The sequence below is a fragment of the Parus major genome, chromosome 1 (genome assembly GCF_001522545.3).
Source record: "Parus major isolate Abel chromosome 1, Parus_major1.1, whole genome shotgun sequence".
NCBI lineage: Eukaryota > Metazoa > Chordata > Aves > Passeriformes > Paridae > Parus > Parus major.
The window spans coordinates 91,871,302-91,893,891 of record NC_031768.1 but is presented as its reverse complement, the minus strand read 5'-3'; the positions used below and the strand labels follow the sequence as shown (position 1 = coordinate 91,893,891).

The 22,590-nt window shown below is 43.9% G+C and overlaps 1 protein-coding gene across 1 annotated transcript in view; it reads left to right on the top strand.

Moving 5' to 3' along the window:
• The first annotated feature begins 1,507 nt into the window (after positions 1–1,507).
• GAP43 (growth associated protein 43) overlaps positions 1,508–22,590 on the top strand; it is a 54,795-nt gene continuing 33,712 nt past the window's right edge. The window contains exon 1 of the mRNA XM_015643789.1: positions 1,508–1,722. Coding sequence (XP_015499275.1) covers positions 1,508–1,722 — 215 coding nt within the window. The remainder of the gene's footprint in view (positions 1,723–22,590) is intronic.

The window sequence follows — 22,590 nt, the reverse complement described above, 5'->3', positions numbered from 1 at the left end:
TGCTTTATGTGCCTGTGCTGTGAGGTGGCGCGGAGGACAGGTGTATTCATTTTTTTGTGTTACAACAATCTGAGCAAGAATTAACTCAAAGGAATTTTTATTTTTTTATAACCTATGCTATAATGAAAAATCCAATTAAATAATAACAAAAGCATTAGCCTACGGAGGGGGAGAGTCACCCTCTTTGCAATATCCTTCATAGTACAACCAGTTAGACAACTGTGCACCAGCTGGTAAAGAGACAGAGGACCACGCCTCTGTCAGCTCTGAACTCGGGTGGGATAAGAGAAGCTCGTGGTGTGAACCTGTTGGAAACCCTCTCATTTTCTTTCCTGGTGCTGCCTGGCTTTTGCTACAAGGGAATTGAGATGATGAGAAGGTTTGGGTGGGGGCTAGTTTTCAGTGTCAAAATTTTTGTGTTCAAAATGATAATGAAATTAGAAAAAAAAAAAAAAAAAAAGCGCTGCTTAGATCATTTCCCCCTCACCCTTCCCCCTTTTATTTTGTGTGAAAGCTCAAACCTGCTCTTGATTAAGAGAGCCTTTTTGGCTGAGCCTCTTGGATTTCCTTGAGAGGATGCTGGATTTATGCAGTTGGAACTTTGAGGCAGGAACTGACCCTAGATATCTTTGCAAGGCATTTTAGAAACTTACAAGAATTACGAATTTGTGAGTAGTGACAAAGAGCTTTGGTCCTCGTTCTGAGCACAAAACTCAACTCAGGCACAGCACCACACTGGTTACTTTCTTTATATATAAGAAGCGTAAAATTCAGTGTCTCTTACAGTGTAGCACTGCAGTATTCTGTTCACACGCTGATGTGAGTAACCACAGTTCCTGTGAACAGCACAGTGTTGAAAGAAGATTCAGGTTAAAGTGTGTTTCTGAATGGAGATGCGTGTGCTAGCAAACGAAGGAGAAATTTGTAGAATAATGGGGAGGGGCAAGTGATTGGGATAGAAAGAGACCCTGCGTCATCCTGTGTTTTTCCTCACGCAGGTTTCTCAAATGCTTTGCAATTAATGATATGCTCACTAAAATCTGGAAGGAGGGGGTGAAGGCTGATGGGTAGGGGGGAGCATGTTGCAGTCAGCCAGCAGAGCACGTTCTGATGGCAAATACGGGATGAAAAGAGCAGAGGAGGAGAAGGAAGGCAGACAGGGAGGCAAAGTGACAGAGCAGTGGGCGGAGGTGCACGGCAAATTTTAAAATAAAGTAGCAGGAAGGCAGGAAGGCAGACAGGGAGGCAAAGTGACAGAGCAGTGGGCGGAGGTGCACGGCAAATTTTAAAATAAAGTAGGAGCTCTGGGGCTCTTTGGAGTCAGAAAAGAGCTACAGGGGAATAGGGATCATTCTGCCCATACCATGGCAGCTCGGGCACTAAAGCTCCCGGAACGACACTGTCGCACCTGTTCCTTACACCTCCCCGGGCTCAGCCCTGCCTTTGGGTGTTTCCGTGGCATTTCTGGGCGCGCAGGTGCCGCGCTCGCCCCGCACGAAGGCGCCGCATGGCGCCCGCCCCTTTGCGCGTACCCGGGCAGCGCTCGGCCCCGCTCTGCCAGCGCTCGCCCCTCTACTACGGCACGGGCACACTCGCCACATGCTCCTCTGCTGAGCCTCACACAGCCACGCCGCACGGCTGTGGCCGCCTGAGCGTGCTGGTGGATGGCGGCGGGCTCCGAGCCCAGCTGCCGCTCCTCCACCTGAGTGCACACCGCGAAATGTGGCAGCTCGCTCGGGAAAGCTGATGGTAAAGCCAGGGAAAGCTCTGGCTGGGAGGAGAAAAAGACCTCGGTTTTCTCAGCGTGTGCTCTTCCTCTGTCCCCACCCAGACCTTTCACTGAGAGAAAAAGATGGAATGGGTTCCTCAGCACGGGCAGGAGTTTCCTTCCCAAAATAAAGATAGCTCTCCTCAAATTATTTTTCAGGGGAAGTCCCTGGTGTCCCGCCTTTTTGGCAGCTAAAGAGCAAAACGTTGAAATTACAGGCTTGGGCGTGGAAGAAATCTCTTCACATTTGTGTCTAGGTGTGCCTGTGTGTGTCTGTCCTCCCACCCCTCAGAGACAAATATGTTCACACGCTCATACCTTGCAGATTATTCTTTCTTGTGGGTGCGATGCCAGTGTGAAGAGTGAAGTATTTGACTGACTGACTGACTGACTGTGCCCGCCCATGAGAGATGTAGATAGCTAAGTGTTGTCATTTCTGCCTACAGTTGACTGCAGCTCTGAATCTGAGCCCACAAAATATTCAGCTGAGAGGTAGCATAGCTGAAAGGCTGGGTCGAGCTATAGCTGAAAACCTGAACTCAACCTTTCCTGCCAGCGAGAGATGCAGTCAGTAACACGCAGGGCTGGGCAGTGAGATAGCTGGCTAGAAATGCAAGTGTTGCATGCACTGCATGCTAGAACAGATGGACATTATGGGGGTATGTGCTCAGTATTGGATTGCATGAGTGATTAAACAATAACCCGCAAGCAGGTTTCCCACTTGTGGGTGAGATGAGTCTCATTCATCACCAGCCATAGACGACGGCTTCCCTCCCGTTCCATCCTCTCCTCCTCACCCCAGCGCCAGAGAGCCAGCGGCTGCAAAGGTTTAAACCTGCCACACCCATCAAATCAAAGGAGGGAGAGGGGAGAAGAGGCAGTCTGCGTTTCTTCCCCCCTCCACACGAGCAGCATGAATAAACAGGGCTGTACCTCTAAAGATGCAGTTTAATGCAATTGGAGAAGGCAAAAGCATTAGGGAACAGTTCCAGCAATTACAGCCAGCCGGTGAGGTGGCTTGTCATTCCAGGAACTGCAGAGGTGTACAAGAAGGAGGAAATGGAGAAAGAGAGCGAGGAAGATGCCCGCAGAGTTGAGGTTTCCTTGCCTCAGGATATGAAAATGTCTCAGGCTTCATTTAGGATAACTTAATTATACTGCACGATCCAGATGCTTAAAAACTTGCAAGGCGTGGTCTTACCTTTAAACACCACTGTGGACAGAGGAAAAGGGGTATTTTAAAGGAAAGATATCTATCCACACCCCTCCTCCCACCATTTGCCAGCATGGTGTAAATCACCACAGACTGCTGACTTCAGGGCAGAGGCACTTCATCTGCACCTTGGGAAGAGTCTAGCCACTGCCTCTGCCTTTCTGAGAGACACTGAGCAGCTTTTGTGCTTCTTCCAGTAAACAATTGTTCCATGGAAGTTTAATTATGCCAGGTCCTTGCCATTTCTCTTCCTGGGGCAATACCTCTGGGAATTCTTCTGAGAAAGGTGTCTCCAGAGAAACAGCCCTCCCATCACCCTCTCCTCCACTGCCTTTGCTGACTATTAAAGACATTGATTTCTCCTAGATCATGTAATGTAACTGTTCTTAATGGCACAGACAAGCCCCCTCCTAGGGAACTAATTGCAGGCAGAGATTCCAGTGGGAGAAGGACAGTGGTAGTGCTTAGTGGGAAAGAAACCAATCTGCAGATCCAAATTGTCTTTGGCCACTTGCTCCTGAATCGGAGTCCCAGCAAAAGCCAGTCAGGCAGTACCCACTGGTATGCAGAGGCATCCCTGCCTAGAGGGCTGCACTGAACCTTCTGTGTGACCGTGCCAGGCTGGGGACATGTCTTCAGCCCAAGGAACCATTGTGTATTATCTGAGGACTTGTCCTGGCCTAATGCTGGGGTTGCCTGAGTAATCTCAGAGCTGCTCCTGCCTCAGTATAAGAAAATGAGCTGTAGCTCCAGGCTCTGTCCATGCCATGCTGAGAGGGTGGGCAACACTTGGATGTGAGGATGAGAGGGACCCCTCCTTCAGTCATGTGGCTTTGACTGACTAGAAGGAGAAAGTGCAAAGAATGTTCACCTCAAATCCACTCTCACTTCAGGCCAGCTGTGCTGGACCCTGAGATTAGCTCAGTTGGTTAGAGCACGGCGCTGTTAACAAGGCTGTGGGATCAACCCCTGGGTGGGCCATTCACTTAATGCTGGACTTGACGATCCTTGTGGATCCCTTTGAACTCAGAATATGATCTGATTTGGATTCTGTGATGCCATCCCAGGATCATCCTGAATAGATATTATATTTCCCTCTCCCCATTTCCCAGAGAGCAGGAATTTCTCACTACTGGCAGCTGCCAAGTTGCAACACCTTCTTGTGCTAGTGGGAAGGTGAACGAGGCCCATTGGCCCTTGCAAGATGAAGGCAGGCTGATAGTCTTGAGTGATGCAAATAAAGGATGTGTATTCCTGCTTGGATTTGCAGTGCTTGTGCTGTGAGGCATGCGCTCCCCGTAGTGACTCTTGTGCTCCATGCGCTGTCCATGGTAGAGGACATGGGGCAGAATTAGGTTCTGCCTAGTCTCTACCAAGCAGGCAGGTATCTGCTGAGGGATTGGTGTATTGACAAGTAAAACAGCAGCTCTGGCATGAAGGTTGCTTCTGCTTTTGGCTGAGATAATTTGAAGCAAGAGCGCCAGAATCACAGAATATTCTGAATTGGATGGGACCCACAAAGATCACTGAGTTCAGCTTTTAAGGGGAGTCCATATGGGACGAAACCCACAGCCTTGGTGTTATTAGCACCATGCTGTAAAAGCTGAGGCCTCTGCATGCTTGTGGAAGGCTGGTGATGCCTTGCTGACTGTAATTTGCTCAGTGCATGCACTGCTGGCCCATGCATCCTTCCTTTTGTACAACCCTCCCGTTGTCCTCTTCCTGAACATAAATGACTTGTGATTGCTTAGCTTTGGGCTTCCTCCTTACACAAGGAGGGCCATTTCTTGATTTGAGAATGAACAATATCTCTGATGATAGTGCTCTAAAGACACCTGAGAATGAGAAACCTTTTGATGGCTGCTCTCTGTTTAGATGCCCTTTGGAAGACACTGCGTGAATCCCCTGTTTGCTGTGAGTCTGACAGGTACCAGGGGAAGGTTTGGCAGCTGTCCTTACCTGTCTGCATCTAAGTTTTGAAATCCCAGTGTTCAGTGTTGTAAAGAAACAACCGCAGCCCAGTAGCTCTACACAGAGGAATGCTGGGCTGATAAGAAGAGGTTGGTCATCCAGAAAGGCATGGTGGAAGGTGCAAATGCTTGCTGGTAGAGTATCTTGCTGTGGGAGTACCAGAGCAGGTACCCAGATGAAACACCTTTCAACATCTGAAGTCCAAAATCAAAGTCAGGAATCCATCCACGTTCATCAATTCCAAGATCCTCCTGAGCACACCAGGAGGTGACATGTAACCTCAAAGTTCTGATGGCCTCATGTGGAGAAGGTGTTTATATTTCCTTAGGGCTCTTTCTATCACCTGCTGAGTGTGTGTGTAAAACTCAATGGCTTTTCATGGTTGTGAGCACCACAGGCCAGTATAGAGGAATTGGTTTAGGGAGAGCTGGTTTCTCTTTCTGGCGGTGCTATTAACCTGCTTTCTTGATCTAAGCATACATTCTCTGACTGTTATGGCCATCTCTGCAAGATGCTTCTTTAATTTGGAAACTAAACAATTAGAGTGGGAAAAAAAAAAAAGGGATTCAGAAGCCCTCAAGTGAGAGATATTTTAGACAGGCAAAGCTATGCTTTATCCATCCTCAGTCACTCCTGCAGTGCTAGGATGCTTATTTAGTCCCTTGAGTTCCTTTAACACAAACTATTGATTTTCTTCTCAGACCCAGGCTTTATTACAATGGACCAGAGCCTGAGAGTAGGGCTAGAACTTAGTTTTCTCCTTGCTATTCACCAGAGTGGTAGCTTCTCCCTGACCACAAGTGATCCAGCCTACAATATGTGTATGGGGTGAAGGAATAGTGTAATGAAAATAGTGATTTGTTTTTAATACAGCAAAAGGAATTTGTGCTTTTGGAGTTACACTGCTCCTGCTGTCTCCGCCTGTTACTCATTCTGTCTCCTCTCTCCATCTGTTCTGCTCCTTGCCTTCTCCCTGCTCCCTTGACCATGCAGTCCTCCTGCTGCTCCTTCTCTCCCCTAGCTGGGTCCCAGCCCTGCATAAAGCTGTGCTTCTTGGGAGCTCCTGCTGGCAGCATCAGCCACTACTGCCAGGGTCTGGCTCCCTTCACCTTTCCTGGGACCGGCATCCAAAGGAAAACTGGGTTCCTTCTTCGTGCTCCAGCTGCTTTTGTATCTGCCCCGGTTCTCCACTTGGGCAGAGTTGCAGCTGACACAAATGAGCATCCCTAGACAGAGACAGAAAAGTGGTGCATGTTCAGTTCTCACCTTGCTGTTGGCTTAGATACAAGGTTGCCCAGCCACAGCAGTGGCTGGGAAAGGGATGGCTGCAAGAGGGGCAATGCATGCAGTACAAACTAATGCCAGCTTTCCTAATGGTTCCTGCTCCTTCCAGGCTTGTCCCTTGGCTTCTAATGCTGCTGTTGGGTGGCAGGCTGTGCTACAGCCCTCTTGTTGGCCCAAGACAGGATGTCCTGAACCTGCCAACCAGGGATGGTTGCCATTTATGTCCCAAAAGGGAAGCCAGGATGTACTTACAGTCTCTTAAATTATGACCAATAAGCGTCAGTCCCCTTCATTACTCATCTTGCATCTGAAATTTCTTGAATTAATTCCAGCCATAATCACAGTATGTCTCTATTTATAGAAAGCTGGGACATCTCACAGTATTTAGGCATTCTCTCTGGAGAATACACCTTTCTGTAAGAGCTGGTCATTAGTAAAGCTAAAAGGCTCCAAGAGAATCTCATTTACTTGGTTTGAATGCCCCTAAAATTCAGGGGGTCAGGGGAGTGTGGTTGGATCTGAACCCCACTCAGCAGGTAGTTTTATTCCACCCTTCCCATAATTGCCTGGAAGTCCTACTATGCTTTCAGGAACTTCAGGGTATTTTATGAATTGGGATGATTTATAATAATTGGTAATAAACAAAATAATTTACAGTTCTGATTATTCTTATAACTTAAGATATCAATTAGCATTCAGTTCATCAGTCTGTTGAGTGGAGTCTAATCCATTTATTTTATTAACAGCATCCAATGACCTTATAAATCTGCAATGTTAAGTACTCCAGGGCGTGCAGGTTGGGCACCATGGTACTATGCTATGCTCTTTTGCAGAAGAGGCCAGTCATTTATATTAATTCAGATTGAAACCAGCAGGATGTAAATCACAATGGTTTTGAGCTGACCATTGTTCTCCTTGTATCATTCCACCTTCTGTCTGCTTACAGCTGTAAGAGTAAAGCATTCAGTGGTGGATTTATAAATAATTTAACAAAAAATCATCTAGGTTTGAAAGGGTAGACATAAAGAAACAGGTGTCAGTTGCTGATTTGCTGACAGTAAAATTGCAGCCCTTTGGTTTCATGTAAGAGTGAAATCCACTGCTGGAAATCAGCCCCTGAGCAAATGCAAGGAGGGCATCACCTGCTCTGCTGTGCCTGAGAAGCTGGGAGACAGTACTGGAATGATGGGGAACTGAAGCAAAGGGGCTTTTAGAAGCTGAACCAAAAGTTTACCCCCAGCAGGGACACTTCATTGTGTTCCTTATAACTGTGAACTTTCACTTTACCTAGTGCTAACATTTTAATTCTTAGCTTGTTACGTTGGGGAAGTCAGACTGGCAGCTTGCAACAATCTGGATTGCACAGGCTGAGATGATTCTGTCAGAATGGAGACTTTGCCTGATCAAAGCTGAAACACTGTGGATTTAACCCTTCCTGCTGTTTTCATTTCCCATTTAAAACCCAAGAGAATTTGAAGTCCTACATAGAGTTCTGAGGACTGAAAACTCCAACAGAAAATTGATGTTTAATGTTGACTGTTAAAATTGCAGTCAGAACTGTGATAGGGATGTGACCAGTCCTGCCTAAAGCACAGCACTGGAAAATGGTCTTTCCCTTGTATCCTAAATTCCACTCAGAATACCAGCTAGAAGAGATAAAACCCTAAGGAAAGGACAAATGGAGCAAGGAAAAAAAGATCTTCCCCCAAAATAACTTAAGAACTGAAGCCAGCTGAAAGCTCCATGAAGTAAACAGAAGTTGGGTAACTTCCAGAGAACAGTTTGCAAAGTTAATACATGAAACAATACTTGAAGCTCACTCTTTTATGATAAAGCTGGATATGCAGCAAAAAAACCTATCCATTATGATGATGCCACTGTACAAAACTGTAGGAGATGAAAAAAAAAAAAAAAAAGGCAAATTAGTGAAAAATGACCCCAATGGCTCATAGGAGCTCTTATCAAATCTTCTTCTAAAGTTCAGTTAATTCTTACTTATGTTCATTGTTTTGTTACTTTGAGTGGTATGATTCCACGAATCAGGAAGAGATACCATAAGACAATGCCTTATGTTGTAGAATTTAATTACTTTTTAATCAGGGTGTGACTGTCAAGAGGAGTCTGAAGCATCTCTCAGTATTTTACCATTGTTCTGAACTGAGAAATAAGGGATTGCTCTAAACTGAAGTATGTTCTTAGAGGTATCTGTCATAGGCTGTAGAACTTGAGAGCTTCCTTCCTTTCTAAGTGTGGAGGTGCCTAAAGCCCTTAGACAATTACACTTAGAGATGTAAAGTTCCCATAACATTCATAGGCATGTTTACTGACATGTCTAGATGATCCTCAGTTCAATACACAAACAAAATAATAATTGAGCCAGAGCAAGACAGTGAAATAATATCATGCTGACTCTCTCTGTTTATGGTACTCATGGAGAGGAGGGGAGAGCTGTGGTTGAAGCTTTACATCAAGTATTGTCCATAAGGCCAAAGGATTTTATGCCCATTTTGCATGTCATCAGTAACGTGATCAGCTGCAAGTTGATGGCTAAAAGAAGTAAGAGGAGCCACAAAGGATCAAGATCAGGATCTAGGAAAAGAGCAGAACAAATCAGGATGTACTGATGTAAGATGGTTCTTTCAAGTCATCCTAGCTCATTTACTAGGTGAGGGAAGCAATCTCTGAACCATAAGCTTTGGATGCTTTGAAGACTCACGAGGGCTGGATGAGGTGTCAGAAGGCTGAAAACAAGCAGAAGATAAGAAATTGCAGACTACTCAGTTTAACTTCATTCCTGCAGAAAAAAAAAAAAATGGTGGAAATAATCAAATAAAGGAGATTATTAGGAGCCAGCACAGATCTGTCAAGAACAGATCACGTCAAGCTAATTTAGCTTTCTTCTGTAACAAGCCTTGTGGATACAGAGGAAGCAGTTGTCATACCTTGTCATTTGTAAGGATCTTGACATTATCTCACAGTCTTTTATCATAAATGAAGCAAAGAAACATGTTCCAAAGGAAGGCATTACAGCAGGGATGCAGAATTGGTGTAGATAATTTTACTCAATGAGCAATTCTCACTGATTTCCTGTTGAAACGGAAGACTATTGAGCTGGCTGCCACAAGCTTGTGGCCTGCTAGTGCTTCATATTTTCTTTAAACAGATTGTACTTTATATTATAATTTTAACCTGGATAACAGTCTAGAGGAAGTGTTTTATAAAATCTGCAGATGGTATAAACCAGCTGTGGTGAGCTGGGGGAAACCGCTGTAATTCAAGAAAAGCTTGTCAAACCAGGGACCTGGTTTGAACAGCCCCAGAGTGAGTATGAAGTGCTCTACATGGGAATGATTAATGAATTGCAGCCACTTCTGCATGGGAGACCACAGGCTGTCCTCCAGGAGGGGAGACAGGGTCTCTTGAGGACCACAAGTTCAGTGTTAGGCTAGAACATCATCCTGTTGCCAAGAAGGGGAACACCATTTTACCAGGCTGTGCAAGCGGGAGCACAGGCTGTCAGACACATCTCATAAACCTTCAGCTCAGATGTGTTCAGCTGAAATGTCCTGCCTTAGTTTTGTACTGCACTCTGAGGAGGTGTGGTCCAGCCAGAGGATGTAGACTGGGATATTGAGAAATGCTTGAGGTCAAAGGAGAAAAGACTGAAATAATTCGAGTTATTTAACCTAAAAGGAATAAGGCCAAGAGTAGTCCAGATGCTAGTTGGCAAATGAAAGAAAATAGGAGTAATCTGTTCCTGCTGCCCATGATGTATAAAACTAGGAGCAATGGTCTTTAGTGGGGTGTCCAAAAAGACTGTGATGCACTGTGATACATTGAGTAAACTATGGCAGCTTCAATCACTGGAGGGCTGCAGGAAGTATCTCTGGACCAGAGGATGGACTAAATAGTCTCTTGTGTTCCTTAAACACTATTTCATATGATTATTATCAAGTATTCACTGAAGCAGAAGCTGGACCCAGTCTGTCCTCTTGCAGGACTGTGCTTAACCAGTAGGATATAAAGTGATATTTACTTCTGTCTCTGGCCTGATGATTATTTAATTTTTCCATGGAAAAAGCTAAGGAGCTTAAGCAGGAAAAGATAGGAGCAACCTGCTTTTGTAAGTCTTTTGTAAGAGGGAGGTAAGACTTGAGGTCTTTTCACATACAGTAGAGATCGAATCAGCATCTTCCATAATTTAGGGAAGCTCGTGTGTCCACTGAGATACTGAATAAATACCTATTTACTACATGCTGTCAGAGAGGAACTAGAGTTGTTCCTTTCAGTGCAGGGGTTCAGGGCTTGGATCCAAACCAGAAGATGCCTCCCCAATAAGATCCCAGAGCAAGATGCCTAAACCCAGACTGTTTAGATGTCACTTTGTCTTCAGCATTTGTTACAGGCAGGTTCAAAAGGCATTCACTTGGTGTTTTATGGTACTGAGGTGCCCAGTTCTACCCACATTTTCTAGTGGACTTAAGGCTATGGTTTCAGCAAGACATCTCACCTTCTTCCTAGACTTAGCTCCAACATCTGTTTCCTGAACACAAACATCTGCTGGAACTACACACTGAGGTTCCCTGTTCATCATCTTCACAGGAGAATTATTACAAGAGATTTATCAATTGGTGGCTTCTTCTACCTGCCTGACATGAATTGTCTCAAAGCATTTGTATGGCAGTCACTCAGAAATTCCCAACCAGAGTGCTGTACTCCTACTAGAAGTCACCTTCAGTGCTTAATCCCCTCTGCTGCCACTATGATGTGTCCTAGTGGCTGCTGGGAATACAGAATAAAACATACTGAGATATAATTCACCTTCTCTGGATGTATTCTCATGCAGCAGAAGGTGTATTCTCATGCTGCATGGGAATATAGAAGAACTAAAGCTGATCTGTGATATCTTCCAGTATCTCATGCTAACTCCATATAACCCTTAGAAAGATATCCTTTGTTTATTCCTGAGTCTTTTCACAGCACGAGAGGGGGAACAAGACACCCTGCCTATAGTCAGGATTACCCAGCTTCTGGGAGATGAGATAAATTGCAGTAGTCAAAGACAATCTTTTCATCTACATCAAACTTTGCTGGGCTTTTCCTGTTTGGACAAGAATTTTCTTGGTAGGGGTCTTCTTCAAATAGACACTGTGGTTTTCTAAATGTGTTTGTCTGTTGAGATTAGAGGAATAAAGCTTTGGAAGTGCAAAGAATTTTTCAACCATTTAATTACAGTAACAGTTAACACCTTTAGTAACAGTTGCACCTTTATAATACAAAGGAGGAGAATGTTATGATTTCAAATGATGAAATTTCCTATTTTCTCCCTTTTTAGTTTACATTTAAAAGAAAAGATTAAACACCTTTATTAAGCACACATTTAGTTTTCAAAGTCAAACACTTAGAATACAGAAAGTTAATTAAAAGGGTTGCCTATCCATCTTTAATTTGTCTTCTCTCATGAATAGACTTAAAAATGTGGTTCTTAATTATACGATCAAACACTGGTACCTTTTTTTTTTCAATAGGATCCCTGTCTCATTCAGTGCACAGAATGGAATATACTTAGAGACTGAATGAGTTTTGCCATAAACGAAGCTGATTTCTATAGGTCTCCTGTTTCCTTTACTGCCAATGATGAAGGTTATGTATTGAACTGGGCAGGGAGCTGTTCAAAAACAGAAGAATGGTCTCATATTTTGACAATTGAATACTGCCCTGAAGAATTAGGCTTTTTCCTGCCTTTTGTCACAAGTTCCTATGTGACATGAAAAGGCCACGTAAATGAGGTTTTCCATGGGTGGCCACTAATTGGTGTGTTCTCATTTTCTGGGTTCTCAGCTTGAGACACCTGGGGTCTGACTTGCAGAAGGGCAGAGCTGGCATTGTATGGAGGTTTGCTGTCAACACACACAGAGCTGGGGAAATACTAATCTGAGCCATCACAAATTGGGGACCCTAAATTTGTCGTTGCTCTGGCCATTTTGACCTTAGCCTCTTTTTGTTTGATTTTAGTGTCTGTAAAATAGAGATAACAACCCCACCTTTCTCCCTGGGAGAATAGCCATTAAGGCTCATGAAGCAATGAGATATCATGGCAAAATAGCAACATGGAAAAATACCATGAAGAAATCAGTATTCTGAATTCAGTGTTGGGTTTGAATGGTGTGTGGTAAATAAGGCACTTTGCTGTGCTTGAAATTAGGATAACAGGAAAATACTGAATTGCTACCCACTCTGTGAGCTCTGTCCTTTGTAGCAGCTGAGGTGGGGGACACTTGCAAGGAAAAAAATGATACAATAAGAACTATTAAAAGGCATCTGCAGGAGGAAGTCAAAGTGAGGTTTTAGAGGTAGTCTCCATTTTAGATTTTCTGCTTCCACCTTTAACAGAAAGATGCCTGTAAGACAGGCTTTCTATGTAATACATGAGTCACATTACTTTTAACTTGTGCTTGTGAATGATAGGTTGCAAAATGGTTGGAGAAAAAATGGGCCAAAGCCGTTATCGCTGAAACTAACTACACTTTTCATTGATATTGGAGGGTTTCAGCTTGGATCCTTAACAAATCAATCCTGGAACACTCTTGTTATTACTCCATTTGTATGTGAGGAAACTGAGGCACAGAAAAAAGTGGAATAATCTGCTGCAGTAACTTTGTCTTTTTTCCCTGTATGCAACCAATAGCTTATTATACCAATAGCTTAAAATAGCTTTTAAACTAGCATTCACATTCCTTCTGAATGAATTAATCTAGAAAGGACAGAAAAAGGAAAGGTTTGTTTCTCTCTTTTTCCCTTCCCTTCTCCACCTGGAGAAACCTACTCAAACTGCGTAGTGAAAATAATTTGTTTTCTTTATTTGCCAGTAGTGGTTTTTTTTGTCTGTGGGGTGGAACGTGTATCTGCCATGGAGAGTCCATGGGAGGATCTCATAAGGAAGAACTGACCCTGAAGTACTGGGAACAAGCAGGTCCATGCCGTCATAGATCCTGTATTCTGAGCTTGTGGTGTGCTCGTGAAGCTCTGGGTTGTTCTCCAGGTGGATCTCCAGAGGATTTCCAGGTGGGGAAGCTCTGGATCATAAGCTCCACACCAGGGTACACTTAAGAATGAGATCAGAGCCTTCAAACTGCACTTAGCAGGGAGCCTGAGAAGAGACAAGAACCTTGGTGGCACACTGTCATACACTTTTATTGATGAGAGCCTTCTCCAAATCTGAATATGCTGTTGCTGAGACCAGGAATATTTGTATTGCCTTTCTCAAATCTCTGGTGTATAAGACGGGACACAATTTTCTGGTCAGACAGCGGTGGGGAATTTTTCCTACTGTGGCTACATATGCTAGCTGTTGCTGAACTGTTGTGTTGCCTCCTAAGCCTCTGTGTCCATAAATTATCTCCAGAGGAAAGTTACTTCTCCAAGGGGTGCACAAAGACCTGGTGCAGAGCTGACAGCCCAGCCAGAGATCAGAAGAGATATTTCATGGAGGTAATGTAACTGGCCAAAAGAGGTGTCGTTCTCAGGTCTGGAGGAAGGACACTGTCCCTCTGCCACTTAAGAATGGAAGTGGAGAGGCTGTCAGTGTAGGGAAGAAACAGACCTTGTTTCTAAATGAAAGTGTGGCTGTCTCTCTGGGCCAAACCTGATGCATGTGTGCCAGGAAGGCAGTGGAAATGTAGGGCTTGTGTTAGCTTCCGTGAGATGGTGGGGATTTTATAGTCCCTACTATTCCCAAAGCAGATGGGATTTTAAGCTAACCTTGATTTAGCTCTTGTGGAAAAGCACACTGCTACAGCACAGAAATGGAGGGGTGGCAGAAAAGGCAGCAGACTACATCAGGAGATAATTATATTGGAAGTATCTGTGACTGTGGGACTTCACTGGCTTCTTATCCCTCTAGAAGGAGAAGCACTGGCTACAGCAGATATTACTGTAACTTGTAAGCATCTGCCTAGGGCTGAAGGGGCCTTCCCAAGCTGAGGTCAGCCTTCCCATCTCACAAAGTGCAGTAAGTGGTCCCACTGGCAGGGCTTGCTTGCTTCTCTTCCATGGTTCTGAATTGTCCCTGCAGAGAGCAAAATGTGCTTCTTGTTGCTCTGCCTCATTATATCCACCCAGTTCCATCTTTCACATATGATTCATTTTCTCTCAGCTTCATGCACTATGGTTTCATCCATGCTGATATCCCCAACCTGTAATTTTTCAACTTCTCTTGGGCACTTTCTTCTAAACTCTTCTTGCTGTCAGGTGCAGCAGACAGCAGAGGATGCTGAGTTCCTCTGAGGGGTACCATACAAAGCAGTTCTGCTCTTTGGAAATCCATTTGTGAAAGCTGAGCAGCACAGAAATGACTGGAGAAGTTGATCAGAATTGGAGATAGGCAAAGTTTTTTAACAAACCACAAATTCAAGTACTGTGGTATAAACAGGAGGCCCTTTTACAGCCAGTGGCAGTGAAATAGTGCTCAGTTATACAGAGCATGGAAAGTGCTAAACAGGAATTCTGCCATTCCTTTGCTCCAGTTTTATCAATGCCCTGTGCTTCTGCCCTGCAGCAGCCCTGCTATTCCAGCTCTGATATTCCAGGGTAGCTACAGAGCTGACAAAAACTAGGCAAGGGTATAGCTGATCCTTTGAACAAAGTAATTCTCTGTTCAGTAGCTTTTTTGCACATATTAAAAGATTAAATCTTTAGGGGGCTTTTCCCTGATGCAGTAATTGTGCATTCATTAAATTGCCAGATAAGATGTACTTTCTATTAATTTTATTATTTTTTTTTTTTTTGCTAAGAAACACACTTCATTTTCCACTGATAATTCTGCCTCACCTAATTCAAAGATGGAAAACTTGTGGCTTTGGAGCCAGAGGCAGATACTGGGTGATTGACGTATAACTCCCACAATGGAATCACAGAATCATTTAGGTTGGAAAAGACCTTTAAGATCATTGAGTTCAACCTTTGTCCGATCAGCACCTTGTCAACTACACCATGGCACTGAGTGCCACATTCAGTCACTTCTTGAATGTATCCAGGGGTGGTGACTCCACCACCTCTCTGGACAGCCCAGTCCAATGCATGGCATTCTTTTCTGTGAAGAAACAACTCCTCCTGTCAAACCTGGACCTTCCCTGGTTGAAGGGTGGTGCAGCTTGGGGTTATGGAGAGATGTTGTATTACGGCCAGCACATTGCTGATGTTATGAGCGCTTTTTTATCTGTATCTCCATGTGGGAGGAAGCTCCCAGGGGCTCCTGAGGCCACCTGGGAAGTGAGTCCTACAAGCTCTGGGACTCAGCTGGGCACCCAGCCTCGTCTCCCATCCCACACTGGATGCTGGCACCCTAGCAATCCATTGCTTGTTTCTGCCTGGGAGCTGCTTGTTGAAAAATCCCACACCTTGCCCAAGCATACTGGATAGGGGCTTGACACCTCTTGGACATTGAAAGTTGCTTTGGGTTTTTGTAAGATGCTGATGAAACCAAGAGGTTTGAGCTCCCATGATGTAGTTAATTGCATTTTAGAAATCTGGGTAGAAGTTGAATTATACCACATTATTTGGAGTGGAAATGGATTTAGACTTCAGGTGCAATATGAGCTAATATATGTGTGATGAAGACCACAGAGAAAATATGTTAGAAGAAAGTTATTAAAGATGCTAAGGCAAATATAAAAAAAATAAGACAACACTGGGAATGTAGTTGTCTGTGCAACCTCCATATGGTCTCCTCCTGTGAATGCATTTCAGTACACGTCTGATAACAGGAACACATTTTTCTTTTCAGGGATTCTGACCTCATTCAGGTCACAGAATGGACAGTGGTCACTTAATGAGCAGTTACTCAGTATTTTGAATTACCATAAGTCAGTCTGTGATCTCCCACAACTTTGCTTAATAGTATTCAAACCTTGCTCTGAAATCAGAAATACTCATTTTCTCCTGAGTTGTCTTGTGATTCTGAGCACATCCCTAATATCACTTAGTAAATCTTTGCAACACCCGTGTGAGATAACTGAGTATTTTTACTCCCTTTTTGCAGGTGGACAGCTGAGGCACAAAGAGTTTGGTCAGCAGGATGCCCTAGTTTTATGTCCTGAATTTCAGAAACAGAGGGCCTGACCTTTATTCATAGTTTTTGTTTTCAGTTGCTCATATCTGAAAACATCTCCCATTACTGTCAGCTGCAGCTCTGAGTGCTCGGCACTGCTCCAAGTGAGACTCAAGGTGTCTGAAGTCAGCTACTCAGAGATGCAGAACTTGTCACTTGGAATGACCCCATGAAAAGCACAGGCCAGGATAACAGAGGAATCAGCAGCCAAGGTGGGGCAGGGGTGTAGGACAGCCATCTGTCAGCTGCCTTAACACTGGAATCCTCTGTTCTCCTATGCCAAACTTTTCCCTTCTGCATTTTAACTTTTAACATCCAACTGCAAAAACTAGGACCAAGATTTTAGTGTAATCCCTTTATACCCCTGAGTTTCCTAAGCTCCAAATATCCAGATTTCCTACTAGCGCTTTAAGTCTTCTTTAAGCTACTTTGTTTTACTTTGCAATCTTGCAGCAGATATTTACAAGCCTTTTTCCAAACACTGGCAGGGTGGTATTAGGTAATTTACAGAACTGCCCTAACAAATAAGATTTATAGAGGCAGGAGCCTAGCAGGATTTTCAGAGCCTTGGTACCTAATTCACACTGGTTTCAATAGGATTAAGGCAATGAGACATTTGTTAAGATCCTGCCATTCATTCCTTAAAACCTGGCCCTTTAATTCTTCTTTGAGTCAAGTTTATAGGGAACCACTAGAGCTAAAACATAGGAATGTACACTAAAATGTTAATAATTCATGGTAAAGTCCTGTGAGAGCACAATCTGTAACACAGGTGTCTTGGGGGAATGTGTTATATTTTCTTCAGGCTTCAAAAGAATTGCTTCTGCAACCAAAAGAAATTACATGCCAAAACTTTTTTTCTCTGCTTTGCACTGAAATCGAAATGTTAGTCACCTGAAAGCCCCAGCAGGTGCAATTCTACATGAGTATCCTCAGATGTTCTAAGGATCAGGCAGATTCTGAAAATTTAGTGGATGGTTTGAGAGAGTAGAGGAAGTGTTTGTACATTCATAACTCATTCTTTCTTGAAAGGATCAAATGAGTCTTGCTGAATTTAATCTGTTGAAAAGTATTCTCTGTCTAGGGTTAATTTCTGATTTAATTTCAATAGTGAATTTTAGTGAATTCGTTATGCAAACTGACTTCAGGCAGTGTATTCCTTGCAATTTGTTCACTTGCTCCACTATGTTTATACATATGTGTGTGTTTGTGACATGCAGTTGGTGAGAGTTGTACAATATGATTTCCTCTCCCTGACTGGGAAGGATGGAAAAGAGTTACAAAAAAAAGAGAAAAAAAAAAAAGGAAAGGAAAAAAAGAAACCACCACACTCCTGAGCTAAAATTTTAGATAGATAATAATTCACTATGATGGAGATTGCATGATTCATGTATTGTTTCTATTTTCCTGACAGAAGGACCAGTTAATATGAAAAGTATAGTACAATAAGTGACATGACCTGACCACATAATGTAGACATTTGCATACCATAATCTGGGTTGTTTGAGGAGACCTATGGTATGCTTGACTCCAAAGATGTGTCTTATGAACAGTTTGATATTTTTATTGTTAATGGGTCAATAAATTGATCTGGCACGAACCAACCTTGTCCTGTGACTTCCTGAAGAAGCAGAATCATGACTTTCTACCAAAAAATAACACTGTATTTAGATGGTGCTAGGGGAAAACAAGCTGGCTGCTGCAGTATCTGAATTGCTTTTCCTTTGTAAACCAGTGTGCTCCCTATGCCCTTTCAACACACTCCCATTGTCTTGTCTCCCATTGCTTGTTTCTTTGCTTCCTTTCTGACACCACAAAGGAGACCTGGCCAAAGGATGTAGAAATAATAATGGTTGTCAGTGTTATAAATCCTTATACATTTGGTTTTTTCTTAGAGTGAGCACCTCTTCCTTCATCTGGAAGGAAGGACAATAGGAGCCCTGATGGAAACTCTTGGAATACTGCTGATGAGGGTTTGACTTTCTTCTATTTTTTCTTACTTTTCTTGGCTGCTCCAGCTGCTTGACATCCTCAGAAAACTCCTAAATGTGATGAATAGTGTTTGAGGGGAACTGACAGGAAATGGAGCAGTCAGACTCAGGACAGTGTTAGCAATCTAACCTGTGTGGATTGCTAATTATCCATAGGACATGGTCATTCATAAGTTCCTTTAAGCATTTTTCCCCTTTCTTTATCCCCAAGTGCTTAGCTATTTTCGGCTCCACCTATTTTAATGGCTGCAGCTTTTCCTCCTGCCTTTGGGAGTCTGATCCACACATTGATTTATTTCGAGCTATATTGCTAATTACTATTTTTGTAAGTATAGTGTTTCATTATTCATTGAAGCTGGGGAGACATTTTAGTAATTTCTCAGTAGAACAAATGTAAATTCAGTAATCAAGTAAGATCTCTGGTTAGTGTTTAAGAGGACTAGGAGGAGCGATCTGACAAAGAAGCTGGTATGACAGCTGAGATCTATTGATATATGAAGGAGTGTTACTAAGCAAGCAGAGATAAACTAATGTCAGCATGGACAAGATGCAGGGGCCAGCTGAAATGCTGGAAGGAATTCTTTAGTTCACCAAGGGAATAAATTGCCATAGGAACTCAGAGAGTCAGTTTTTGGGGCAAATGTCCAGAGACTGGTACAAACCACTCCTGCAGAATGGATGAAAAAAAGCAGCCACACTTCACTGTACAAGGAAGGTCTAGCAGACCCTGGAGATTTTCCACTGTGTCCTCTTTAGTGTGTGACAAAGCTGCTCAGTGTGAACTGGCCCTTACTAAGAGAAGTGGAAACACTGTCCATTTTCTGTTGTCAGATCAACTGTGCAAGCTTCACAATGCTTTCTGTTTGGCTTTGCATGAGTTCCTGAGAGAGGAAGGTTCCTATTCCAGAAACCCATAAGTCCTTCTCAGGATGAAATCCCTATTTCCATATCATCAGAGTAGAAAGAAGTGGAAGTAGCTTTGTGCACTCTGCCTGCCCAGCCACCCTAGGAGTCCTTACCAGGGTCCCTTTTCCCTCAGCTTCTCTGCCATGGGGCCTCTGAGTAAAGCTCCCCACACAGGGGTTTTTGGATGTAGAGTACAGTTTGCTACAGGTGCACCAGTTGCAGTGTCATCTAAACTGTGTGCCTGGGAAAAAGACATTGAAATATGCAGTGCTTTGAGGCTACTGATATGCTTCCTGGCTGAAGGATGGAAAAAAACCTAGAAGACTTTATGATACTAAATACGTATTGAAGCCCTTTTTTAGTAACAGCTTTAAAATGGGAGGACTGGGTGGTGAAAAATTGAAATAAATAACAGTTTTTCTGCAGCAGGAAGACTGGGAGAAGATCTGGATGGCTATTCAAATGTGGCTGTGATACACTAGCTATTAGAAGTGGAGGATCCAAAGACCTGTGGCTTTTTCCCTATCTCATCCATTCAACATGTTCCTTTTGGCCAGGGGTCTTTATAGCACTAAAATAGCAGGGTCCACAAAGGGGTTTTTGCAGCAGGCACTGCAGGATTGCCTCCCCCTCCCCCCTTTTCAATAGGGTTGAATAGAGTAAAGGAGCTAAGGAGGAAACCAAATGATGTGGCTCAAAGCCACATGTGCATTTCCCATAGCTCAGTGCCAGGCTCTAGGAAAAGGGATTAATCCCTGGGGTTACTGAGTCTGGTATTCAGGATCTTCCCCATCAAAACCATGTCCTTACTCTGGTGATGGCCCACCTGAAGAAGGAAGAGGGGAGAGGGGAATGGCACGACATTATGCCCTTGGGACTGTGCTACTCAGGAGTGACAGCTGCAATCACAGGCCTGAATGGTCAGTTCTACAGACCTTGCGAAGCTGGAGTTACACAAACCAGGCATGGTCTCAGGCAGTCAAGCACAGCTTCTTGGGTGAAAGAAGCTGTGTCATACACGTCCCCTCTGGAGACCTTTTCAGGTTCTGTCAGACACTTAAGCCCCCTTTTGGGATGTCCTTGTCCTGCAGTGACAGGAGGAAGAAGATAAGAGCACGGCATAAATATTGCACAATGCTTTACTGAGCTACACCCCCTGCATTTGAGGTTCTTGCAGCACTACAAATACTAATTTAATTATGCTCAGAGTCCTTCTGGAGCTTAACAGTGTCTCCATTTGTAAGTTTGGAGCAGTGGACAACACAAGTCTTGTTAAAATTATCCCTAACAAAATGTCACTGGAATCAATGAAGTGAAGCTCCACTTTCTTCATATGACATTGCTTTTGGCACTGGACTTCTGTGGTGGTTTCAGGTTTGTTTAGACCTACAACTCTGGTTTTTTTGGGTTTTGCTAAGAGCAGCTCTGATGACTTGAAAGACTGCATGGTGCTCCTCAGGGAATGGGGAAGCTGTTGGCTAAAGGTGATGCTTGGGGCTAGGCTCTCTTTCAAGACTGGAGAAACAAAAGACAGAGGTCTGACCAGTAGGTTAATGGAACAGTAAGAAAGGCAGTGCTTACTTTACTGGCCTTCCCAGATCCCAATCAAAAATCCTGGTTTCTGCTTTCTTCAGCTCACCCTGTAATTTCAGCTGGGATACACACCTTCGTCCCTCCTGAAGTTTAATTGCTGTGTATGACTGAAGGCACAGGTGGCAGCCACAGGGTTTCACCCCAGCTACAGCTGTAGTTCAGGAGAAGAAACACCTTTTCTCCTTTGTGCAGGTGCTAGGTATAAAGCAGTGGTGGTATCACAAAGGGCAAGTCCCACCTGACTAACCTAGTGGTTTTCTGTGATGGAGTGACTACTCCAGTGAACAGGGGAAGGGCTACAGATGTCACCATTTGGACTTCTGTAAGGCTTTTGACATGGTCCCCAGTGGCATCCTTCTCTAAACTGGAGAGATAGATTTGATGGGAGGATTCTTTGGAGGGTGAGGAATTTGTTGGACAGTTACTTCCAGAGGGTAGCAGTAAACAACTTGGAGCCCCTGTAGACACTGATGACAAGTGGTGGCCTTTAGGGATCCATATGGGGACCAGTGCTATTTAATGCCTTCCTCAGTCACAGTGACATCAGCATTTTTGCAGAGAACACCAAGCTGAGTGCTGTTGACAGGCTGAAGGATGGGATGCCCTGTGTTTCCATGGAGGGAATGGGGTAGGAGAGGGACATAAGCTTCTGCTTCCTGTGGAATTCATTCTGGAGACCCTGCATAAGCCTGGACTCTGGGGAATCTCAGCAGCTGTCCGCTCAAGATCCCAGGAGAGCAAGTCTGAGCAGGAAATTAGCCTCTGTGCCCTGGGTGCAGCTAGATCAGAAGCAAATATGTCCAGCTCTCAGGAGGGCAGGCACTCTGAGCCACCAGAGGTTAATAAAAATTCCCTAAAAAATTTTGTGGAGTCCAAACCTAAGAAAATAACAATTCCCTGAAAAATTCTGTGGAGTCCAAAACTAAACAAGCAAGGAAAAAAAAAAAAAAAAAAAAAAAAGACTGGTAAAGAAATGGTAGGAAGAGAGAGACATTGATAATTCTGGGTTTCATTACCTGCTCATGGTCAGTAGACTGTGGATTCAGAGTCTGAAGGTACTACTTCAAAAAAGTCCACATAGCAGCAACCATCCTTTCCCAAACTGCTCCAAACACAGCCAAGCAAATCACATAGTTTGAGCTTAAAAAGACAAAATTTCTCTTTAGTCCAGTGACTTCCAAGCTTGCATTTCTATCTAAGCACATCTGAGTAAAAAATCACCTATTCTTTAAATGGACTTTTCTAATCAAGGCATAGTTCAAGTGAAATTTTTCTCCTGGTCCTTTTTCTGAATTTCTTCAATATGGGCTATTTTGAGAGTAGATTTACACTGTCAGTTTGGATACCTTCCTGCTTCCTTTCTAGGCTTTGATCCCTTGATTTGAATGCCTGCCGACTGGTTCCTCCTGGAGTGACACAAGTATTTCCCTCCCAAAAGGAGACTAGACACAACTGACAGTACAGTACGCACCAGGATCCAGCCTCAAGCAAGAGCATAGATGTTGATTTGTGCCAAACACTCAAGAACTTTGGCACAGTCCCCACAGTCCTTGTTCCCTGGAGTACCCTCATACACTTAGGCCACAGCTCAGGGTATACACACACCCTTGGCATGAGCTATAAAAGCACCACCTTCTCAAGTTCCAACCCAGTCCTGTCTCTGAGACTCTGGGAGCTTTGTATTGAAATATGAGTGAGTCCAGCCTGTGTCCCAGAACCACCAAAGTGCTCCACAGAGCCCAGACCAGACCCAAGG